The following is a 22924-nucleotide window of genomic DNA, read 5'->3' as shown; positions in this document are numbered from 1 at the left end:
AATAGGGCTTGCAAGAAATGGAAGCATGCCCAAGTGTTTTATATTGTGATATGGCAGCTGAAAGCCCGAATAGCAGGCCCAGAAGAGACATCCATTGCTAGGCAACAGCCGGTAAACACATTCCAAAATATGTAGATTCTAAAAGGTTCTCATGGCGGTATATAACACATATACTGGGTCCAGTGAATGAGGTTAACTATTTCTAAGGGGACCAACTGAGTAGGTGCCTTCGCCCCCCCCACACTTGAGAACAGAAACAGGTCCAGTTTCTGAAATGTCATATTTTCTACAACCAAAACATGTTCCCACATCAACAATATTCGGCCCATCGCTGGGCAGCAGCCCATTTAACATGTCACTCAACAGTGGAGGAATTCTTGGAAGCAGTGCTCTCTTTTCAGTCTGCGGTAAGGCTCTATAATTGTAACCAGTCAAGAATGTGAGTTAAGGGAGTCTGGGAGGGTCCCAGAGTCATCATACAGTAAAATATGGTCATGAGTCCCATGGGACTTGAAACCAAGAATCACTGCTGGCAAAAATCAGCAGCAGTTAACAGTTATTGTGAGTTAGTGGAGGTGGCTGTCTGAAGGCTCCCAGAGATGTCGCACAGTAAAATATGGTCATGAGTCCCATTGGACTTGGAACCAAGAGTCACTGTGTTGTCAAGGGCCAGCAGCAATTTAGCAGTCAGTCGGTCAGTCACTCATTGAGTCAGTGTGAGGTAGTATGAGTTATAAGCATTCAGTAAATCTAATTATGAATCCAGGCCCTGTGTCTTGTCACTTGACACATGACAATATACAAGGTGTGGCAATAAAGAAACCGGATTACTTTTATGACTCATTTCCGGCCACGTCATTGACGAAGAGGAGGGTAGGGCATTGACCCTTGGACTTCCCTCTACCGTCACACAAAGTTTCATTCACGTGCATCGGTTAGTCTGGCCGCGACCATTGTTAGAAGCGGATCGTGTTTCTGAGCTCCGTCGGAATAATGCTGAGTGCTAATGCAGAACAACGTGCTAACATCAAATTCCTCACAAAACTTGGAAAATCTGCCACTGAAACTTACAATTTGTTGACAGAAGTATATGGTGATCAGTGTCTATCTCGCACGCAAGTTTTCGAGTGGTTTAAGAAGTTTATGGAGGGTAGGAAAAACGTCGGGAACGATCCAAAATCGGGCCGTCCTCCCACTGCGAAAACTCCAGAGAATGTGGAGAAGGTCGCTAGAATTGTTCGAAGAGATCGTCGACTGAGCATTCGAGCAATTTCTGAACTTACGAACATCAATAAGGAAAGTGTTAGACAGATTTTGCACGACGATCTGGGCATGAAAAAGGTGTGTGCTAAAGTGGTGCCAAAAATCCTTACCCCCCAGCAAAAGGAACATCGAGTGAATTGCTGTGTTGACACTCTTGAAAACATTGAAAATGATCCTGATTTCTTCCAAAACGTAATTACGTGTGACGAAACTTGGATTCTTCAATATGATCCAGAGACTAAGCGACAATCCATGCATTGGAAGAGCCCCAAATCCCCTAGGAAGAAGAAAGCGCGCATGAGCAAGTCCAAATTCAAAGCAATGATGATTGTTTTTTTCGATATCCGGGGGGTAATCTACATTGATTGGGTGCCTGAAGGTCAGACTGTCAATCAGGTTTATTATAAAAATGTTTTGACGTACCTCCGTGAACGTGTGCGACGAAGGAGACCAGACATGTGGAAGAATGCCTCATGGGTTCTTCATCACGACAACGCGCTATCTGTGAAGAGGTATTTGGCAAAAAACAACATTCCAGTGATGGAACATCCACCGTATTCTCCGGACCTAGCACCGTGCGACTTTTTTCTCTTCCCAAAAATCAAGTCTGCGCTGAAAGGGACCAGGTTCGAGTCCGTGGATGCAGTGAAAGCAAAAGCGACGCAACTCTTGAAGAGCATAACACAAGATGACCTGCAGCACTGCTTCCAACAGTGGAAAATTCGCATGGAGCGGTGTAGGGATCGGGGAGGGGACTACATTGAAGGGGATAACATTTCGACTGTCTGATTTTTTTCTAATAAAGGGTTAGAGCATGAATCCGGTTTCTTTATTGCCACACCTTGTACATATATAGAGCCAGTTTGTAATCATAAAAAACAAATATACTGTGGAATGATGAAGAGTTTCTTTATGTTAAAGCAGGTGGTACATATCCTTTAACGGGTAAATGTATAATTTGAAGTACTAGTAAGTACTAGTATTTGAATTATGCAGATTATAGCAATGACATACCAACTGCTTACAGACAAATATTTGTGCTGTAAGCAGTTGGTATGTCATTGCTATTGTGTGAACCAAGCATACTCATATTGCTTATTAGGTGGGGTGAGGTGAGACTGAGTCCACTTGCTATAGAGGCTGATTTTTCCAGCCCCCGATGATACACGAGTATGGAGCAGTCTGTGGAATGAGAATTAGCATGGAAACTGAAGTACTCAGAGAAAACCTGCTCCAGTGCCATTTCATGAATAACAAATCCCACATTACCTGACCTGGGACTGAACCTAGGCTGTTACAGTGGGAAACCAGGAACTAATGGCTTGAGCTCTGGTAGTGCTGATACATGGGTTTCCCTGTTAGCTGAGTTTATCTTCCTTATTGGCCAGTTTCAGGCTACTGTAATGCAAGCCAAGAATGCTGATATTGCCTAGAGCTGATGTAGTAATGTTGATGCATGGGCTTCCTAATTTGCTGAGTTTAGCTTCCCTATTGACCGATTTTAGGGTATGTTAGATGGAAGTATCATACAGTCCTTCCTATGAAGAACTGAAGGAACTTTTGCCATCATATTTTAACATGAACAGCTAGTCAGCAATGTGATAAACGCCTCACTTAAGGTCACATAACAATAGGGTGAATTTATAGCTTGTTGCTAGGCAACAGCGTGCAAATGGACTGGCAAGATAGTTATCACATGACTTGTTTTCTGTGTGGTCCGCGCTATGCACTAATGAAACTGTGTTTTCTGTGTGTGGCCCATGACGAGGATATAGGAGAATACGGGAAATGGGAATTGACTGGACTTGAATTCCGAAGTACCAAGGGAACAGCAGTGTGGCCACAAGAAGAATTAGAAGACTTAGTGTGTGACGTTACATGTGCTATAGTTACAGTAATCTTTAGCGGGTAAAGAGCCAATTGTAGTTCTGACTAATGAAGATCCAGTAAACCGATTCACCAATCCCAACCCGCACTGAAGCACACAGGAGTATGGTACCCATAAAATTTTGATCTTACAGATATGAAAAGGGGAGGCAAGCCCCAGTAATTGGGGGCTGATCTAGCATGTAAAACACATAACAGTTAAAGGATTAATAATCTGTGCCCTGTATTGAGGGGAAAACAAGAAGGTATGGAATTGGGACTGAAATTTTTTGAGAAGCTGGAATTCAGAATTTTTTAATAGGGTTACAAGAGCAACACAATCATTGGCCATGTAAAAAAAACGAATAGAACAAGGATGGTATGAAGGGTGTTAGAATTAAAATTTGAAGGAAGGAGACCAAAGGGATGACTGAGAACAAGATAGTTTTATGAGAAACTGGAAGACATCAAGGAGAAAGGAAATAGTTTACAAGAAATCAAAAGACTGTGGGAAGAAAGATGAGATTGGAGACTTGCTTCCATGAACCCACATAAAACTGAAAGTATAACTGACCTGGATTTGTCATTTGGGCTATAGCGAGTACACCGTTAATTTTGTAATGTTTGTGGGTTTGGTACGTGTATAGCTCGGTACTGGTAGATTGAGATTCCTCTCGATGGGTTGCTTCATGGTAGGTGATACATAAATTCACATCAAAAGGCACAATATTTCACATTTAATTCAATAACTTATTGAAATTAGTAGCACAGTTCTGTTAGGTTTCGTTCATGTAGTTGTCACTGTGGCTACGACACAAAGTTGCTTTAGTTTGTGAACTGGAAGCAGATTTGTTTTGATACCTTTAAATATGAACTTAGAGACGGAGGAACAAAAATACTGTCACGTGTAGGGTGGTACACGTGACAAAATTAATGGGTTCTAATTCAGATGATGGATTTATTAGCACTTCGGTTACACTTTCTCCCTCAGTTACAAGCCGAATCAGTGTGCAGCAACACTATGCTTATAGTGGAGTGCCACAGCGATTTTGAATTTGACTACCGGTGTGCCCGAAATTTACATCCGTTCTGCTGAAATACTAATTACAGACCTACCAAGTAGTCAGCATATGACTTCCAGCGGCGGCATCTCGTATAGCTCATAAGTTGGCAAGATAAAGTTCTGCTGAATTGTAATAATGCTAAACTCAACTAAAATTTTAAAATTAAATTCGAATGGCGGCGGGGGAGTCCAGCTGGGTCCACTCGGCACGTCGGCCACTGATTGGCCTATTGTACCTGCCCCGGGTGATTATTATGATGGAGAATTTGGTGGAATGAAGATTGGCAGGGGAAACCTGCCCCAACGCCACTTTGTCCATCACAAATCCCACTTGACCAGATCCGGGCTCGAACCCAGGCCGCTGCGGTGGGAAGCGAGCGACTAACCGCTTGAGCTATGTCGCGGCCTAAACTTAAGTAAAGTTTCTGTTATCAAAGCCTTCACCACCTAGTACATAGCTCACTGATTTCCAAGTTTTTGGCGGTTCAGCTCCCTTGTAATCAATCTTAATTGATCGGTTGCACTGTAGCCTGTCGCCATACTGACTCAGCTATCCCTGTTTCATGTTTTTCAAATTGCATTAATTTATTTAAAAATCGGGGACAAAATCAGTCTTAATTCAGGGACTGTCCCCGAAAATCGGAGATGGTTACTTTATATGCTGCATGGCAATTTGTTTCAGTACGATAGGTAAATCGTAGTTCCTAATTAATTTGCGAGTACATATCATTATATTAATTTACATGAAATAGGTTTGGAAACCAGATAGAATTTGTTTGCCATTTGACAGAAAATATGAATTGGTGCTTTCCGATGTTTGAATTTAAGACGAATCGAAACGTCTCGGTGGTTTTCTAAATTTTATTATAATACTGTATCAACTTAAATTAGCTGTTACAAACTAAAGTTTATGGAGTTAATATTTGCGATATGTATGCAGTAATGCAAATATATTGTTGACAGAAAGCTAAATGTTAACAATTGGTGTAAAGACATTGCACATTCTGTCATATGTGACTGATCTTGACTACGTTACCTTGGAGACGAAGTCGATTTTTGTTAGGTAGACCACTATTGGTGCCTATCACAGTGGTCGCGCGGACTAAGGGATGAACTACTAGCTTAGCCCGCTCAAACACTGGGATCGTGGGTTCGAATCCCACTTGATGCATGGATGTCTGTGTTTGTGTTTTCCTGTGTTGTGAAGGTAGCGGCCTTGCGACGGCCTGATCCCCCGTCCGAGGGGTCCTACCAGCTATAAAATATAAAGAAACTGAAAAGCGGCCAAGGTCCAACAAATGGCTGTAGAGGCATAGATACATACGAGTAGATGAGATAGACCACTGTTGATCGCACAGTATACAAGCTAATGCGCATACCGGCACTTTCCTGAGGATACCAGCTATGCGTAAAACACTGAAATGTAATAAAAATCGCTAGAGCTCTTTGTCAAGAAATTCGCCATTTTGGAGCACGAAGGGCAATCTGTACGGCTTCTATTTTTGGATCCCGGGTGTTCATATTGTCCAGACACCAACATATGATGGATAAATTCTTAAATGCTGTATACAAATAAAATCTGACCCGTCTTTCAACGGCTAGCGAAGGCCACTTACGTATTTCTGCATACAGAGAGACTACATTCCGAACACATTCAGAAGGGCTGAAAACGTACAAATTCTTAAAAATCTCGAGGTCGAGCCATACTTTCTTTCAGTCTAGATTCTGAAATGCACAGCACATGCAATGGATTAATACTGAAAGTAGGAAGAGATTCGTTATCCCGCCTTGCATTCACATCTCGGCCCGAAAATCGGCCATCCATAGGGTAATCGTGGCTCATCTGTCTCTCCAGGAAAATTTCGGGGCAGTACCCTAAATTAAGCCATGACCACTTCCTTCTACATCCTTTTCCAATTCACTGACCCTATCATTTTATTCTACATAAACTTTTATAATTGAACATAAACATAATTGAAAGCGTCGTAAAATACAATAAATATACACCATATGAGGGACACTGAGTCTAGGCAAATTTCAGTCGTTTTGTTGGCCGCATGATCGAAAGATAGGTGGCTCTGCTATGAATAGACATATCGTGTTTTGTGGCACTTTCAATAGATGGACCGATAGCAAGATAGGCGTGGAATAACCATAGCAACAACTAACGAAACATTCGTATTGTGTAAAAAGGGAAATAAAACGGAAAAACAAAACAATATCACACGAATGCAACCCACAATACTCGCTTTAGATGTAAGTAATTCACGGCACGCGAATAAATCAACCGTGACCAGCCAGCTAGACAAATGTATGTACTGCATGTTAATTCAACTGTATTAACAATGTTAATGTTTTAATACCGAAATGTTAATGCTGAGTCAATAGCTCACATGAGTTTTGGGAATGTCAAATGTGAAAGTGCCCATAATATATTTTGTGTTCGTTTGGCCGTATGTATTCATACATTATACACCGGCGCATTTTTTGTGAAAGTTTAATGCTGAGAATTTTTCAGCTGGTGTGGAATCTTGTAGGCTACAATGGGCTGGGTCGGCTGGGTCTATATGTGTGTTGGGGGTGGCAAGGAAGGAATACAAAATCTGGGGGGGGAGGGGGCAGTTGGAAAATGTAGGAAATGGGAGAATTTCATTAAAACGAATTTTAGAAAAGTATGTTGAGGTTGACAGGTGGATGGAACCGGCTCAGGAATGTGTCCAGTGAGGGACTTCAGCATTAGCAGTGTTGAACATCTGGTTTCTGCTATCAGAAGTCAATTTACTAGACAGGCGGGAAAAATATTATTTGTGTGCTATAAATCCAAACAAATCTTTCAGTTTCCTTAGACTGCTACGTATTTTTAAAAAATTGTTCAAAATTAAGATTTCGTTCTGCACCGTGGGACGACTTGCTGGAAGAATACGACGTTCCGCTGACTCTGGAGTCGACAGCAGCTAGCCACTCTGACAACAATGAGGAACAGTCTGATTCAAGCAGTGAAATCTACGAAGACGTATCTCCACACGTCAATTTACTTCCATGACCGCCACCACCTACACACTATAGGCCATTGGCGGTACCAGCGTTAGTGCAACCTAAAATAGCGGATCAGTTTTTTCAGCAAACAGTATCTGAAGGAGTATATTTACCACCACCACGGAACGCCCCAAACGTCTTTCAGATCACAAAGCCTACACCATTATTGGATGAAGCAGTAGCCGACTTGGTGAAATCAGGAATTTTGCAACCTAATAATGCAATTACTTCGGCTTTTAGGCTATTTTTAATAGCCAAAGCAGATCATTCCACGCGACCCATACTGGACTTATTACCGTGGACTCCATATTATAACAAGCCAGCCATCACCCTGTATTCAGCAGCGCAACTATTGGCAACAATTCCACCCACGGCCGAGTTAATTGAGCTTGATTTATCCAGCGGGTTCTTTCATTTCCAAATTTCACAATCAACTTGTCACAACTATGGGGTATATTATAGGGGCCGACGCTACACATGGTCCAGACTCCCAATGGGGCATCCATTGGCTCCCTATGTCATGCAAAGAATAAGCATGGCAGTGGCACATCATTTACACCGCCAATATGGGGTCATCATGGTAGCCTATCTGGATGATTGGCTGATTTTTGCTGATCATCATCTGCCGGCCACTGATATTCTTCATGAATTACAAGAAATAGGATTCACCATTAATTATGCCAAATCTGTAGTGGTACCCACATCAGCTTTGACGTATCTGGGCCTCCATATTGATGCCCGCCATGATACCATTCAACCAATGGACAAGTGCATAGCGCACATGCGGCACCTCATGCCATTGGTTCCATGAGCTACACATCAAGACTTGACTCGAATAGCAGGATATGTATCCTGGCTAACCTGGGCTATGGGTTGGCCACAATTCTTAGCCCAGCTTCTTCTGCAGTGCAACACACAGTGGCTTCAACAAATGCACCGGACAGGCATCCTGGCCACGCCTAGACGTCTACGGTCACCTTTACAGTCCAGACAGCTGTACACAGATGCCACCCCAACATCACTAGCAGCATTGTCCATAGGCCCACCGCGACAGCAGCTAGTGCGGCACTACACTGACGTCAAGCCCATAGCATGGGCTGAAATGGCAGCGGCCCTTATGGGCCTCTTGTGGTTCACCACGGATTGTGCAACGGGCCCAACTACAATCACTTTGCATGTGGATTCTTCCATAGTGTACCATACGCTTGTAAAGGGGACCGGAATCATACTCCGGTCCTCTCCATTACTACAACAGTTGTATATGCAATGGTTGGTTATTACAAATAAATGTACATAGATAAAATTTTATTTTCAACACACTGTCATGAACAGTATATTAGTATCAGGTGAAACAGTTACTCAAGGAACAGTTTTTTTTTCTAAGTTAGAAACTGATTTAATTTAAGAAACACTATGAATTTTAGCATGGTATAAAGTTAACGGAAGATGGACTGATTGGATAAGCAATAGTCTTCTAGAGCTCTGGACTCTGCCAATTTTTACAGTTATTACACAGAGCAAGTTGCCTCCAGCAGTAATGCTTCTGACTTGTATTTGTGAGATTCCTCTGCCAGGAGACTTACAGTGAGGTTTTTGTTTTCCTTGATCTCTTCTGGTAAATGTCTGAATACTGCCTTCAGTTAAGCCACAACTTCTTCCTTCCACTTAGTTTCCAAATTCACTGATCACTAATCATCCTACCATTCAGTTCCATATGTTCAAGAGTTCCTAATTACATCACTGAATGGATCACAAATAAATAGATGTTTAGTGATGAGTACAGTCTTTGAGGTTGTGATGCTGTGTAGTTTGAAGATACATACCAATGTTTTGAAGGAACCTACTATTAAACTACATGGCATCATGTCCCAGAAGACAGTAGCCTTTATGGTCACTGCTGTGAGGAACTCAGACTTCATGAAAGTACAGTGGGTTATAATGAAGATATGTCCAAGACTTGATGTTATTTAACTAAGTTCATGGCTAGAGTCCACAAGCGAACTATACTGACTGACCGACCGCTCCTTGTCAGCAGTTAGTGACAACTTTAGTGGACAGAGGGTGTTGCGTGGTCAGTACAACAAATCCCCACAACCGTTAATTTTGGTTTTCTAGACCGGAACATTCAATGACACAATAATTTATTATATCAATTGGATAATGTACTCAGAATTAACTGATCTCATTTCAAGCATCTGTGACACTAAAAACGTTATTTTAGTTACTGTTTCCACAGATAATAAATACAACTTTTATACAATAAATACGATATATTCAAAATATGTGTTGTAGGTTGTATACTTTGTAATACCATGTATATTTGCTGTATATTTAACTGACAGTCAACAGTAACTGACTATCATTTCCAAGATGTAGTCAGCTGCTCTTCTAAACAGCAACACCGCATCTCAGAGACACTTTGAAGTTTATGCCTAAACTATTTTGTCCTGATATCAAGATGCATTTTATTCTGACAGAAGATCTAAAATTATAGTATCTTCTGCAATTGTGCAATTGTACTGAAAAAGGTGGGACTCGCTGACATTTAGACCTACATGCAAGGAAAGGCAAGGTGCCATTTTAAGAAGTCTTCAAAGGGTTAAGGGTTATTCTGTGTAACTGTGTCTTGTTCATCTTCTCTGGATGGGTACAACATATCATATAACATCTGCTGCACTCTGAGCTTGAATGCACCCTTGTCTCTTTGGTTCAATAACTTGACATCTGGGACAATACTTCTGAAGAACATCTCATCAGGATCTACACCTATTAACTGATCATATGGTTGTACTGCTGGTGTACTGGGCATTTTATGTGAAGACTGGATCAGTTTTAAAAATTCATCTACATTTTCAGTTCTACAATTTGAGTGACCGTTTGTTCTCTCTGATTTTATATCTTTCTTATGCCTTGTGTTAAGCTGTGATAAATGCACCGGATCCTCCAGCTTTATACGTTTCACACTTGGGTTCTTCATTCTGTGATCTTCCACTGGTTCAGATTCAGCACCACTCTCATCATACAGGTACTCTGCTACCCCATCTTCAGGATTAATAACACCTTCTTCCAATTCATAATCTTCAGAATAGTTACTTAATGTCATTAAATGGTTATCATGTGTTCCATATGCTTTGTGATCAGTGATTGTTATGACACTATCAGCATCATCAATGTCTACATCAGGTCCATATCGTGGTTGTATTCTGTAAAAGTGACAAATAACAATGTTACTACTTACATCTGCGGTTCTCAAACAAGTACTCAAACAGATACAACCTGAAATTTAACACGTTATATGTTTTCTTGTGTAGCCAAATGGAAGGCTAATGGATGTTTATGGATGTTTCAAATCCTCACCCCCAACTCTTCTTCTCAGTTAAAGGAGTATAGAAGGAATAACATTCAAATTCAGACATTAAATTTCTAGCTGCTATATTTAATTTTAATACTGAAAAGCAACCATATCCCAGGAAAAGAATGGACATTCCATCTGGTGCTTAATAATACCAGAAACATAAGTAATTTTAATTTATGTTACTTTTTCAATATAACTTTTAATGAGATACAGGTAAGGTAAAGTTGTCCTTGTGCTTAACTAATTAAGCACTACATCATGAAGATTGGGAAGTAGATGTATAGATCCACATTTTCTTGAATTCAGCACTGGCTGGAGCTGAGTGGTCAGCTTCATGACTGGCTGCTTTACCCCTGGGGAAAGAGCCCACAGTACCCATTGGATAGGAAATTGGGTGGGCCCCAGTCTGGATGACGTGAAGTGAAAATTCTTGACCTTACTGGGACTTAAGCTTCAACCCCTCAGTCATCCAGTCCGTAGCCAGTCGCCATACAGAGTATGCTAACTCAGCTCCCTTTAATGTGATTTTATACAGCAAAATCTACAGTTAGCTATGAACAGGTTCTCACATATACTTCTGTATCCTATCAAAAACTGAAGCACTAAAATGAAACTATAATTTTATCTTTGTTTTATTTGGGTGTGCAACATGGTCTTTCACTCTAAGGGAAGAATACAAACTGATTGCTTTTAAACCACAGTGGTGAGGGGAATATATGGACCTAAAGAACGTGACATGAGGAAAAAATAGCCTAGGAATGTAACACATTAAAGAAATAACAAATGCTTCCAAAATTTTGATCAGGAAATTCCAAGGAAAGAGTCTGGGATACAAAGGAATAGGTGGAAGGATAATATCAAACCAGTCTTGGCGAAGCAGGAAGAAAGAGTGGAAATTTCCAGTGGACTGTGTCTCATACAACATGAATAACAAAATACAAAATTAGTTTATTTTGCAGGATACAAGAAAAAAACCGTGTTCTAATAATCAATGTGCAGTCTTGTCTCATTAGCACAAAGTGTATGGGGCTTATTATTTTAAAGAATCTTACGTTTTTATGTGTGGTATCAGAAAGGTCATCATGTTAGCCCAAGGCCACTTGATCTTTTTCTTCTTATTTGAGTTTGCTTGTTGATTTACAATTCGTCTATAAATACACCTCAGACTAGTCCATTTTTCCCTGCACGCTGTTGCTGAAAAGAATTAAAACAGATTATTCCATTCTGAACAATGATAAAGGTTTTAGTATAGACCCAACATTTCTACACGTTTGTTTTTACAGCTTGAAGATGCATGTCCAACATGCAACTTTGGCTCTCGAGGTTCAGCCATGTCATATGTTGAAGCTATTCCAATAATTTGGCATACACTGCAGTTGCCATCTTCAGGTTGAATGAGATTAAAGGATTGTCTCCCTCAGTCAATAAAAATGTTAGTTAATGAGGAGAAAAGTTTTAAATCAGCACTAAAGAGGTTTTTGTATCATCGTTCCTTTTATTCTATGAATGAATATTATCAACATGCAAATTGTATTATGGGTTGTAATTTAATCAATTTTAACTTGAACAATTTCCACTTTTGTGTGGTTTGATTACCACTATGTATAATTTCGTTTTATGACTGCTCTATATGTGACTGAGTTCTATTTTATGAACTGTTCTTGTGTATGTTGTGTATATTGAAATCGTGTGAAATGCATATGTTATGGTGTTGCATAAGCTTTTATGGGTTGTAGTTTAATCGATTTTAACTTGAACAATTTTCACTTTTTGTGTTTTTGTTCTGTATGCAACTGAGTTCTATTTTATGAACTGTTCTTGTTGTATGTTTTGATTTCATTGTGACTTGTTCAACATCCTAGGCTTCACCAAAAAGGATTTATTGAATTAAAGAATAAATGAAATAAAATGAAATGAAACAGACTGACATATAGTTTTCAGACTGGGAATTGGGGGAGGGGTGTGGAGCACAGTGCTATCTAATGGGATTTCTTTTCTTCTAACCATTCTTTCTAACCACATGGCCCCTTCCCATTGGATAGCATCACATTTCACACACATCATTACTCCAATTCCAGGATTTATATGTTAGTCCACTTCTTCCTTCTGCTCCACTCACTCTGAAGACAGAGACTGCGATGCATACTGAAATGTTGCAACACCTTCAACATATGAAGTTAGACGCAAGAAGCTGATGTTACACTTACAAGTGCTATCATTCCGACACATCAGTGTATGTAATGAAGCACAAGGTATGTACAGATGCGGTGACAGCAGTCTTGAAAATTCAAAGAGGAAGCTGCAATGTATGAAAAGTTACTTTATTCTAGTGAGTTTAAGTTTCAGTACCTCGGAATAAGAACTCAGTAGACAGTACATTCATATGCACTACACTGTTTATGCTTCTTACATACAGAGTTTATGATATGTTAGGTTAGATTAGGTTAGGCTAGTCTATTTTCTGTTATCACTGGTGGGTCTGCCTCAGTTTCACTGAATAGCCTATCCAGTATTCTGCCAGGTGCAACATTTGTTGACATACTGATTCTCTTAACGCTACAATTTCGAAATAATTAATGTTTAAATCCATATACATTTAGGTTAGGTCTTGTAGTCACAATAACGCAAAACCATATCAATACTTCGTCACCCATTGCGTCAAACAGCATGTAATGTATGTGTCACAATCCCACTAATTTCACTTCCAGCCAGTCTCCAAATAAGTGGGCGATAAAGTGCAAAAGTTCTTATAAACATTTGCATCGAATTGGATAAATGGGAATTTTCAAGTAATACTCGTTCAATTAACTTCACAAAATTACATCATAAGACACTTTTAAATGGATTCAGTAGTCACATGAAAATAAATTCTATCATACAATTATTGTGGTACATTGTTCGATGCTGTCTTATAAAACGAACTCGTGGGATGTCTTAGCTAGAGATTTAAATGCCGTCTGAAGTTTAAGACCGATGGAACAGTACGTACGTGATTTATTGAGCTGTTTTGCAATATCAGTCCACAACGCCCATACGATATCTCTGTTGGTGTAATCTTCATTTGCTATATCGTACAAAGCTTCCCGTTCTTGAATCAAAGTTAATAAAAGTTTAATTTCACTTGCGGTCCAAGACACCATTTTTACTTCTCCCGTTTATCTTGATTTATATAACGCTCTACTTCTCCCATGACAATACTACCCATCCTACCCATGCTACCAATCCTACCAATCATGTAAACAATTGCGCTGGTTTCATCGCGTCTCGTCTCATTTCTTCAGCGAGGATGTAGTGTCATCTAGTGGGGTTTCTTGAAACGTCTGTACGAGGTCAATACCTTCTCTTGCACATATTCGTTATGATCTCTATTTATACGATGCATATTATTTTGTACATCTTTCTTTTGTGGATTATTTTACGACGTTAATAGTATCTAGACTATATAGCGTCGAATAATAGATAGAATAATAAATGCTGAACTGGGAAGGAGCTGGAGGCATCCATGGCCTAACCGAGGTATAACTTGGACCGACAGAAAATCACGAAACACCACGGTCAGGTTCCAGGTTGGTCAGGTTGGTCAGGGTAGCGGTGTCCCTCCCCAGACTCGAACCGATCAGCTACCGAATGCGAGTCTAGAACGTCTAGAATGTTACCGCTATTCCAACTCACTTCGTGCCCTTGAGTGTCGTGATTATTGAAAAAGAAATCTGCTAAAATTGTGGCTACACTGCAGTTTTATGAACCGTTTATGTTATAGTACATCATGCCGGAATCTAGTTTAAACGCGTCTCCTTGCCTTAATCACTATAAAAGATGAAAAGTTTACGTATTCCTTGCCCTCATGACCCAAGTACTCTTCTTATGGAGAACCTAATGGGGAAATAGTTGGCTTGAACTCAATCCCTTGCACATAGCAGAAAAATTGACGCACTCCTCAGGGTTCTCTCTCAAACGTGAACACCTTTTGTATTTACCAATTTTTTTCCTACAACTCGCCTGTTTTGGAGGAGCAAGGTGGGAATGCTTGACAGACGGATATGTGTGTGTATGTAAGAAGACACACACACACACACACACATAAAAACGTAAGTGTGCTGAATAAGTGCGCAAGCACAGGTTGTAGGTACCACCGCCTGCTTTGACATAAAAAAACTCCTTTATTTTGCTTAATGTATTAATGAATTTATTATCATTTTCACAACAAATGGTGATCATTTCCTGCGTAGTGTTAATTGATTTGTATTTGTAGTAGATATGCAATGTCTTTTGTGAGGTCAAAACTGAATTTTCAGGTATTATTTGAATGGACTTTAGGACCCGCAGGCTTAATGAAGCTGGAAATGTGCAATTTCACAACTACAAAATAGCCACGGAAAGAAGGCCCATGGATTGTGGGTATGATAAAGCTCAAAGCTTCCTACTCTCTGTCTATCATATTCCCATCCAGGCCTTGCTGACCTGCATCAGAGAGACCCCAGCTATGACAGCTACTGCCACTAGAGAGATTTATCATTGGATAGAAATACATGCTAACAGAACGACTAAACGACTGGAGGAAAATCTCAGGAAATATGCAGGAGGGTACGCGAAACAGTTTGAGGGGATGTGGAGAGGGTCGAATCCATGGGTCTTCATCCGGTGACTCCAGTATAGTAATTTTATGTTCAGCGACTAAATTACTTTTTTATTTTACATGGCATTTAATGGTGCAATTGGAAGCGGGACGAGAAAGAGTTCGGGTTCTGGCCTCATATGCTGTATCCCTCCGAAATATGGAGATGGCGTCCCACATATTTGGAAAAAAGATATGTTTGCATATTACTCCATGTGCCCGCATATCATTTACAATTCGGAATATTCAGTTTGTGTGATTATGAACTCCCTTCAATCTTAATACCATAGTGCCAGTTCGGGAAATAATTGTTTATAATATGTTGTGTGGACAGAGTGAAGAGTTTCATAATTTTAAAGCAGGTAGCAAAAATAGTAACCACACAGCATTAAAGGGTGATTATCCTCTGCTGATACAGCATTTATTTGCAACAGTCAGAGCACACCCATTGTGTATAATAAGACATTTGTAGTAGAAAATGTTAATGTTACAGAGATGACCAATAACTGAGGCACGACAAATAAGACAATCTGTATCAGTTCGTCATGGTGGTGATGTACAACTTCGTCTTCTGGTTCTCCACGAGGTTCGGTTCTGTAGTAGTGGCCATATTTACACTAGTGAGTATTATTAAAACTAGACTACAGAAATGCATGCAATTATATCCTTTAGCTCAATACGTATTGATAATTATCAATACTGAAATAATACAATACAATACTGAAAAGGTTACAATTATAGTTGTGATCATTTCAGTTAATTAAAAATATCCCATAAATACATATGTAGCTATGTCTTTTTTAGAACTCGACATGATTAAATTTTAAGGATCATTTATAAAAATTATATTAGTAAAACTTTTAATGTTTTGATCACCAATTTGAATATCACTTTTCACAGATCCAGTCTATGATGTGTCTCATAGCCAGTATCATAGGCATGGAGAATCAGGAGGCAATACAAAACCAACTGGACCTCTGGCTCAGAACTTATAACATGCTATTCATGAAAGATGCATTAGATGATATGAAGAGAGGTAAGTCTATGGTTCTCATATTTTATGCAGCATTTTGAACAATGCTGCTATTCCCCTTCAGTGTGTCTAAAGGTGTATTTAGCAGAGAAACAAAAATAAATTGTATATTAGTTAGATAGAGCATGGCACAGGCAGTTAGCTCAGAGGTACAGAGCAAGAAATCTGTTCCACATATGCAGCTCATAGGTACAGAGCAAGTAATCTGTCCCACATATGCAGCAGCTTCAATTGGTGCAAATGCAATGAAAGTTGTAAGATCCACCAGTTACTTTTGCAATATCTGTTTGNTATACAATATTAAATATAACATATAAAATTTAAGATATAACATATTAAAATATATATAATGTAAATAGAGCCTCATGCAAAGAGCACAAGTTGTCAGTCCAAGTTGCATGTAACACATCAATAACTACTGATTGGATTTTCATGAAATCTGATATTTGGGAGTTGTCCTAAAATCTGTCTCATTTTCCAGTTTTGGTTAAACTGGACAATAATAGTGGCCAATTTTCTTGAAGACCAACGTACAGTTTTTTTTGCACATCTCAAGCATAACTGACTAAATACTGGAGCAAATAATGCATAAGTTGTAGAGAAAATGAAACTTTTTATGCCAAATACACTTCTTCTATAGTCTTACAGTGTTTGAGACAATTAAGCAACAATGGAGAGGATATAGTACATAAAATTACTAATGGCACTTTTGATGTTTGTTAAGCCAACTTAGAAATTTCATTTCATTTCATTTTTATTTGGCATTCATAATTGCTACAACAGTAACACTCAAACAAGTCACATCATTAAATACATCATTCTTGATATCCTTTTGCCCAAATGCCTAAAGGATTAGAATTTGTCAACATTTAGTATAATCGCGCTTGACATGGTTAACCTATAATTAAAATATAACAAACACTCTCAAACCAGATAAATAATCAAATTAGGTACAATATGTAAATTGAAATGCAAGCCAACCTTATGAGTTCATCAGAGAATTTTAAGAGTAATTACAGTAAATCAAGAGTCCTACTTATGACCATGTCAGTCACCAAACACAGTAAGATACTGCAAGCAACCATTTGTTATCTATTTCCATTGCTGAATAGAGGTTTTGCTATGCTTACTACGGTCTCTCCAAGAGGAATTCATACAGTATATAGAATGGATGATCTAGTAAAAATACTTTTAGCCCATGTTTAAAGTCTTTAGAGCCATGTGATTTTCTTAATTCCAAAGCCAGTCTATTATACAATTTAATACCCAAATATGAATAATGAATTGAAAATTAGTGGAAGCCCTCATCTTGAATTTGAGCTAAATGTATGGAAGTTTTTATGGGATCATGGAAAGCCTGTTTGTGGCCTTACTAATTGTGGCTCTGTTACTAATACTATACCAGAAAATTGGAACTGCCCAGCAAATTTTAGTGCAAATTTCACGAATTGAATTTCAACAAAATCTGTGACATGATTTATGAAATAAAGAGAAAACTCCATTTATGGTTGTATGTAAACTACTAAATATTTAAACATTTAAATGAACTTCAGGATTCAGAGGGTTAAAAGGCAGATACATTGTTACCTTCCTGGCAAAATAGAAAAAATGTAAATATATTAACTTATATTTTGCTTCTTTATTTTCAGGACCTGAGATCTATTTAATTGGTTTCATCACATATCTCTCTTTACATTCTTTTTCCTGTTTTCTCCTGTTATATGGTGCACTGAAAGTAAGTTTTTCATTGTACATTACAGTATGGTCATGCAAATTGAGCTGAACAGATATTGATTGCTCACATTATCGAAAGTGTATGTAAATTATTATGTAGGTTGTATATAGTTTTCTTTTTCCTCTGTGGCTACTATTTTATACCTAATAAACACCAGAAACCAATTTAGGAAAAATATTTCTTCAGCTTCTCCCATGTTTGTTCTCCCCTCTATGTAACATATTTTCTCATCTGTTGTTTCCATTTTGATCTTGTTTGCTACTCGGGTATTTATTTTTAATCTTTCCAGAGTTACTCCTCAATTTCCTCTGATGTTTTTCCTTCCATGTAATATCTTTCCTATCCTATAGCTCATGTCTACAACCTCATATTCCTCTTGGGCATCTTTCTTATCAGTTGTCGTTCTTAGAATGTGCCGGTACCATATTATTTATCTTTAATATCTGAATCCTGTCATGTCATGATTTTTAGTATTCTGGCCATCAACCCAACAATAAAAATATTATTTGTTATTTAGTAACTGATACATGTTTTGGTCCACATTTAGGACCAATTTCAGGCAGTTTCATCAAATACATCTTATTTTATTGTCTTAAAATTTAAGTCCTTTTATCTTTAAATTCTCCATTTTTTTCATTTTTATTTTTCCCATAAGAGCTCATACTCATTCAGTACAGAGATTAGGCTATATGCTGAACAACCAAGGAATCAGACTTTAATTCTTGGGAGGGCCTGAGATTTCTTCTCTTCTCCACCACATTAAAACCTGCTTTGGGGCCCACTCAGCCTCCTATCTAATGAAGGCTAGATGTGAAGTGGCCAGGAAATGAAGCTGACCCTGCATCTCCATGTAATGATAAGGTCAAGAATGTGTTTTGCTGTACATTCATTCTTCCTTAATATTCATGGCAGTGTACTTAATTAAGAAAGGAACAACTTATCTTCACCTTTACCCTTTTATACATCTTAAAGATCTCATCTGAGCAAAATGCAAAACATAATACATCCTTCCTAAAATCAGTTCTGCTATTTTTGTAATTAGGAGTTTATCTTATTTTATGAATTTAAGAACCCTGCAAATGGTGTATTTTTCTTACTTTCATTCTATCATTAAGTATGGACTAGTCCTCTGAGGCAATTCAACTAATAATTCTAGAGTTTTTAAATTACAAAAGAACATAATAAGAATCATATAGAGAGTGGGACCCAGAGACTCATGTTGAAGTCTTTTTAAGAAATTAGGTATTTTACCATTGTCATGTGAATATATTTTAATTTGATGTTGTTTGGGATAGATAATCAAAATAATTTCTGTTCAGGTTCAGAGGTTCATGGCCTGAACATTAGAAGGAAAAACCAAATTTATATTCCAACTTCAAATCTTTCTGTTTTCCAGAAGGGCACTATGTTTACTGCTATTAGGTTATTTAATAGATTGCCAAAGACCATTCAAAGTCTTAGAAAGGATAGAATCAGTTTTAAAAATAATTTATATTCATACCTCATGAATAACTCATTTTAATACAGTTGTTGAAATTTTGGAGCATACAGTAAATAATTAGTTACAGTGTTTGTTTAGCTTTGTATTGTCTTTCTGTTTTGTTTGCTTGTGTTATGCTGGTGACCAGTATCATGTCCATTGTACATTTTGGACTTGTGAAACATGAAATATATGTATTNTCCCACCAATATCCTATACGCATTCCTCGTCTCCCCCATTCGTGCTACATGCCCTGCCCACCTCATCCTCCTTGACTTCATCATTCTAATTATACTTGGAGAAGAGTATAAGTTATGAAGCTCCTCATTATGCAGTTTTCTCCAACCTCCTGTCACGTCATCTCTCTTTGGTTCAAATATTCTCCTCAACACCCTGTTCTCAAACACCCTCAGTCTATGTTCCTTCCTTAATGTTAGAGACCAAGTTTCACAACCATACAGGACCATAGGCAAAATTATAGTTTTGTATATTATAATTTTTATATTTTTGGACAACAGACGAGAAGACAAAAGGTTCTGGACTGAATGGTAGCAAGCATTACCCGAGTTCACTCACCTCTTAATTTCCTCATGAATCAGGTTTTGATCTGTTATCATTGTTCCCAAATATCTGAATTGTGCCACATTTTCAAAACATCTGTTTCCTATCTTTATGTCACGATTTTGCCCTGCGTTTTGGTGATGAGACAGTAACATGTACTTAGTTTTCTCTGTATTTAGTTCTAGACCAACCTCTTTACTTGCGTCAATTAAAGTTTGTGTGTTTTCTCTCTATAGCCTCACTGCTCTCTTCTACAGTGCTTGTGCATGTGCTTGGGTGTGCATATGTGTGTATTATTGTTTGGGTATAAGAACTCTCAAAGACAGCCTACCAGTACTGTATAGAATTATACATACGATTATTATGAGGCTAATGATTTTTATATTGATATTGATTATATTCATTCTAACATTCAGATATCAGTGTGGTTCGTGTACCCATTTCTTATGCTGGAAATTGCTCGGCTAATCTTCTTGACTGTTGGCTTTGTTATTACCATGTTATTGGTAGAAGAGAACATCCTGAACCTTGGGGTCCTCATTGGCAGCTGCTCTGGAGGAGGATTTGTCCTATGTAAGTTCTAGTAATCCTGTCATCCAGTGTTTAGTGTGACATGATCATTTTACAGTTGTTTCTCTATGTTAATGTGATTTATTTATTATGATGAAAATATTACTTCTAGCTTGATAAGGCTTATTTTGGTGATATACTTTTTTACTTGATTTTATGTTATTATTAGTAGTGTAGTTTACGTGTGTGCTGTGTCGTTTGTACAAACGTAAACGTATTGGTGGGAAAGCCAGAAGAAAGGAGACCACTGGGAAGACCAAGGTGTGGGTGAGTGGACAATAATAGAATGAATCTTAGAGAGACAGGAGTGGATGTTATAGATTGGATTGATCTGGCTCAGGACAGGGACCAGCAAAGGGCTCTTGTGAATACGGTAATGAACTTTCGTGTTCCATAAAATGCTGGGAAATTCTTGAGTAGCTGCAGAATTGGCGGCTCCTCCAAAAGGGCTCAGCTCCACGAGTAAGTAAGTAAGTAAGTAAGTAAAGTGTTATGATATGAAATGTTCTGATCCTGCAGAACCTATTCACAAACCTCCAGTAGAAAAACAGTGACTGTGCCTACATAACTGACAAGCAGTACATACCATGTTATTTGTTTACAGTATTTTTGTTCTACCTGTGGTTCTGCACCCTGAGCTTCATTCAGATTGTGAAGGAACTTGAATATAAAATGGGTCACTGTGAAGAAGAAAACATGAACTTAAAGGAGTACCAGGGAATAAATGTACTTCAGCCTGGGACAGACTATTATTTAAAGGGTGGAGGCTTTGCTCCACTTTCAGACTACAACCATCGCTACAATGAGAAATCCATCAGTGAGAATCTCAACATCAGACATAATGTAGGGAGTTATTACAGTAATGTAATGGCCAAACCTGTGTATTAAAATAAGTCCTGGCATGTTTCATTAAAGTGTCAGGGTACTTCAAATGAAAACAACTATTCTGTTATAAAAATCCTGTATTGATTCATAGTACAAGTAACTCATATAGTTTTTCAATACTGTCACTTTCTTCTTCAATGCATATTTTCCAAAGATTCATGATGCACATATTTAAATACAGTTTTCTTGGCCCTTTTCCTACTTTTTTTCCCCCACACACTTCACTCTCCCATAACTACAAAAGTTGATTCCACTGAGCAACCAAAGAGATGTTCTTTCTCAGTGTAAAGCCTGGTGAAGACATGTGGAACAATTTCTGTGCACAATTCTTTGAATGTTGCAGTAGTCACCCTACAGGTATGCAGACATGCATTATAAAGCTGCAAACAGGTGCCCATGCACCACATTCCATATCATTTCACTTAATGGGCTGGCTTTAGATTCTAATTCAGAAACTTACAATATATTTCACTTCTTACTGTGGGTACCTTTCTTCAGGAACTCTTGTCATTATGATGTTCCTGTCCCAGAAAGTAGTCAACATGACATTTCCATATATAAGATATGAATTTTTCATGATGGTGAATGTGGGAATTATGGTCTTCTGGGATATGAAGCAGTGTAGTTTAGTAGACAGCTGTCAAAGTTTAGAGGAGTCTGCTGGCCCCATCTTAGAGAATCTGTAGGCCATCATATTGGAGAAAGCCACAATCTTACTTATTACAATACCAGAGGTTTCATCATGAAACAAATAGAAATTATGAAGGTTTCTATTGTCTTATTTCTCTTCTGAAGTACATAATATTAAAGAGTTTCCTATTCAATGAACAATCACTTACAGGACAGCGATAACCACAAGTTCACACATTAGCAGTCAATAACCCAACAATTCAGTTACAAAGTTAATTTCAATTCACAGATTTTAAATATAAATTATTTTCTTACTGACCTTTGACATACTGATACAGTGAAAACTCTATGTTGGAACACATTTTTAAAATATTATTTCCATCATTAGGTGTTCACTTGAAATTATTCTGAATATAGTACTCACTGATAAACATAATGACAATACTAACACATTATCACATAACTTGAATAACAGGACAACAGAAAAGTTACAATGCACTATCTGGAAGCAAAGTGTGGTAATAAAGACAAATCTATAGCCATTGTTCATCTGTTAGATATTAGTTATATCTTTACCTAGTACAGACCTATGTGCAATGTAACTGTTCTGTGGCCCTGTTATTCAATGTATGTGATAATGACAATACTAACAGATTATTATTATTATTGGAGGGGGGGTGAGTTTCCCCATGCACCACAACTAATAGTCTATTGTACGTCCCCCTTTGATATTCTACCAGTCGCCATGCCCTTCCAGTACTGGTGCTCGCTATCAGCCCCATCCTGCCAGCGAGGTCGGCCACCTCTCTGGCAGTGGTCCCCGATACTTCCC

General features: G+C 38.4%; 2 protein-coding genes across 12 annotated transcripts; one reads left to right on the top strand and one right to left on the bottom strand.

The window, feature by feature from the left end:
* The first annotated feature begins 353 nt into the window (after positions 1-353).
* LOC111870358 lies at positions 354-22817 on the top strand. 7 transcript variants are annotated; one of them, XM_033753813.1, is made up of 6 exons: positions 354-407; positions 15692-15818; positions 16099-16234; positions 17881-17966; positions 20424-20580; positions 21182-22817. In XM_033753813.1, exons 2-6 carry the CDS (start codon positions 15744-15746, stop codon positions 21463-21465), a joined length of 738 nt encoding a protein of 245 aa, XP_033609704.1. In that variant the 5' UTR covers positions 354-407; positions 15692-15743; the 3' UTR covers positions 21466-22817. The 7 variants fall into 7 exon arrangements, with proteins under 7 accessions (XP_033609704.1, XP_023718342.1, XP_023718341.1 ...); XM_023862574.2 differs by lacking the exon at positions 354-407 and adding an exon at positions 6310-6448; XM_023862573.2 differs by lacking the exon at positions 354-407 and adding an exon at positions 6310-6503.
* On the bottom strand, positions 9305-13856 carry LOC111870356. 5 transcript variants are annotated; one of them, XM_023862572.2, is made up of 4 exons: positions 13178-13535; positions 12791-12882; positions 11636-11777; positions 9305-10431 (listed from the first exon to the last, which is right to left on the bottom strand). In XM_023862572.2, the coding sequence occupies exons 2-4, from the start codon at positions 12810-12812 to the stop codon at positions 9828-9830; spliced, it is 768 nt and encodes a 255-aa protein (XP_023718340.1). In that variant the 5' UTR covers positions 12813-12882; positions 13178-13535; the 3' UTR covers positions 9305-9827. The 5 variants fall into 5 exon arrangements, with proteins under 5 accessions (XP_023718340.1, XP_023718337.1, XP_023718338.1 ...); XM_023862569.2 differs by lacking the exons at positions 12791-12882; positions 13178-13535 and adding an exon at positions 13573-13856; XM_023862570.2 differs by lacking the exons at positions 12791-12882; positions 13178-13535 and adding an exon at positions 13573-13856 and having other exon boundaries at positions 11636-11771.
* Positions 22818-22924: the final 107 nt, after the last annotated feature.

This window comes from Cryptotermes secundus, unplaced genomic scaffold (genome assembly GCF_002891405.2).
Source record: "Cryptotermes secundus unplaced genomic scaffold, Csec_1.0 scaffold681, whole genome shotgun sequence".
NCBI classification, from domain to species: Eukaryota; Metazoa; Arthropoda; class Insecta; order Blattodea; family Kalotermitidae; genus Cryptotermes; species Cryptotermes secundus.
The sequence above is the reverse complement of the archived record's forward strand: the minus strand, read 5'-3'. Positions and strand labels throughout refer to the sequence as shown.

Excerpts from the sequence above, each read along its gene's own strand:
- LOC111870356 (XM_023862569.2), bottom strand. The coding sequence starts at position 13,723 with ATGGTGTCTTGGACCGCAAGTGAAATTAAACTTTTATTAACTTTGATT. Across the intron at positions 11,778-13,572 it reads AAAACAGCTCAATAAATCAC|CAACAGCGTGCAGGGAAAAA; the intron begins GTACGTACTGTT and ends AATTCTTTTCAG. Across the intron at positions 10,432-11,635 it reads CTGATACCACACATAAAAAC|AATACAACCACGATATGGAC; the intron begins GTAAGATTCTTT and ends TCACTTTTACAG.
- LOC111870358 (XM_033753813.1), top strand. The coding sequence starts at position 15,744 with ATGGTGGTGATGTACAACTTCGTCTTCTGGTTCTCCACGAGGTTCGGT. Across the intron at positions 15,819-16,098 it reads TAGTGGCCATATTTACACTA|ATCCAGTCTATGATGTGTCT; the intron begins GTGAGTATTATT and ends CACTTTTCACAG. Across the intron at positions 20,581-21,181 it reads TGGAGGAGGATTTGTCCTAT|TATTTTTGTTCTACCTGTGG; the intron begins GTAAGTTCTAGT and ends ATTTGTTTACAG.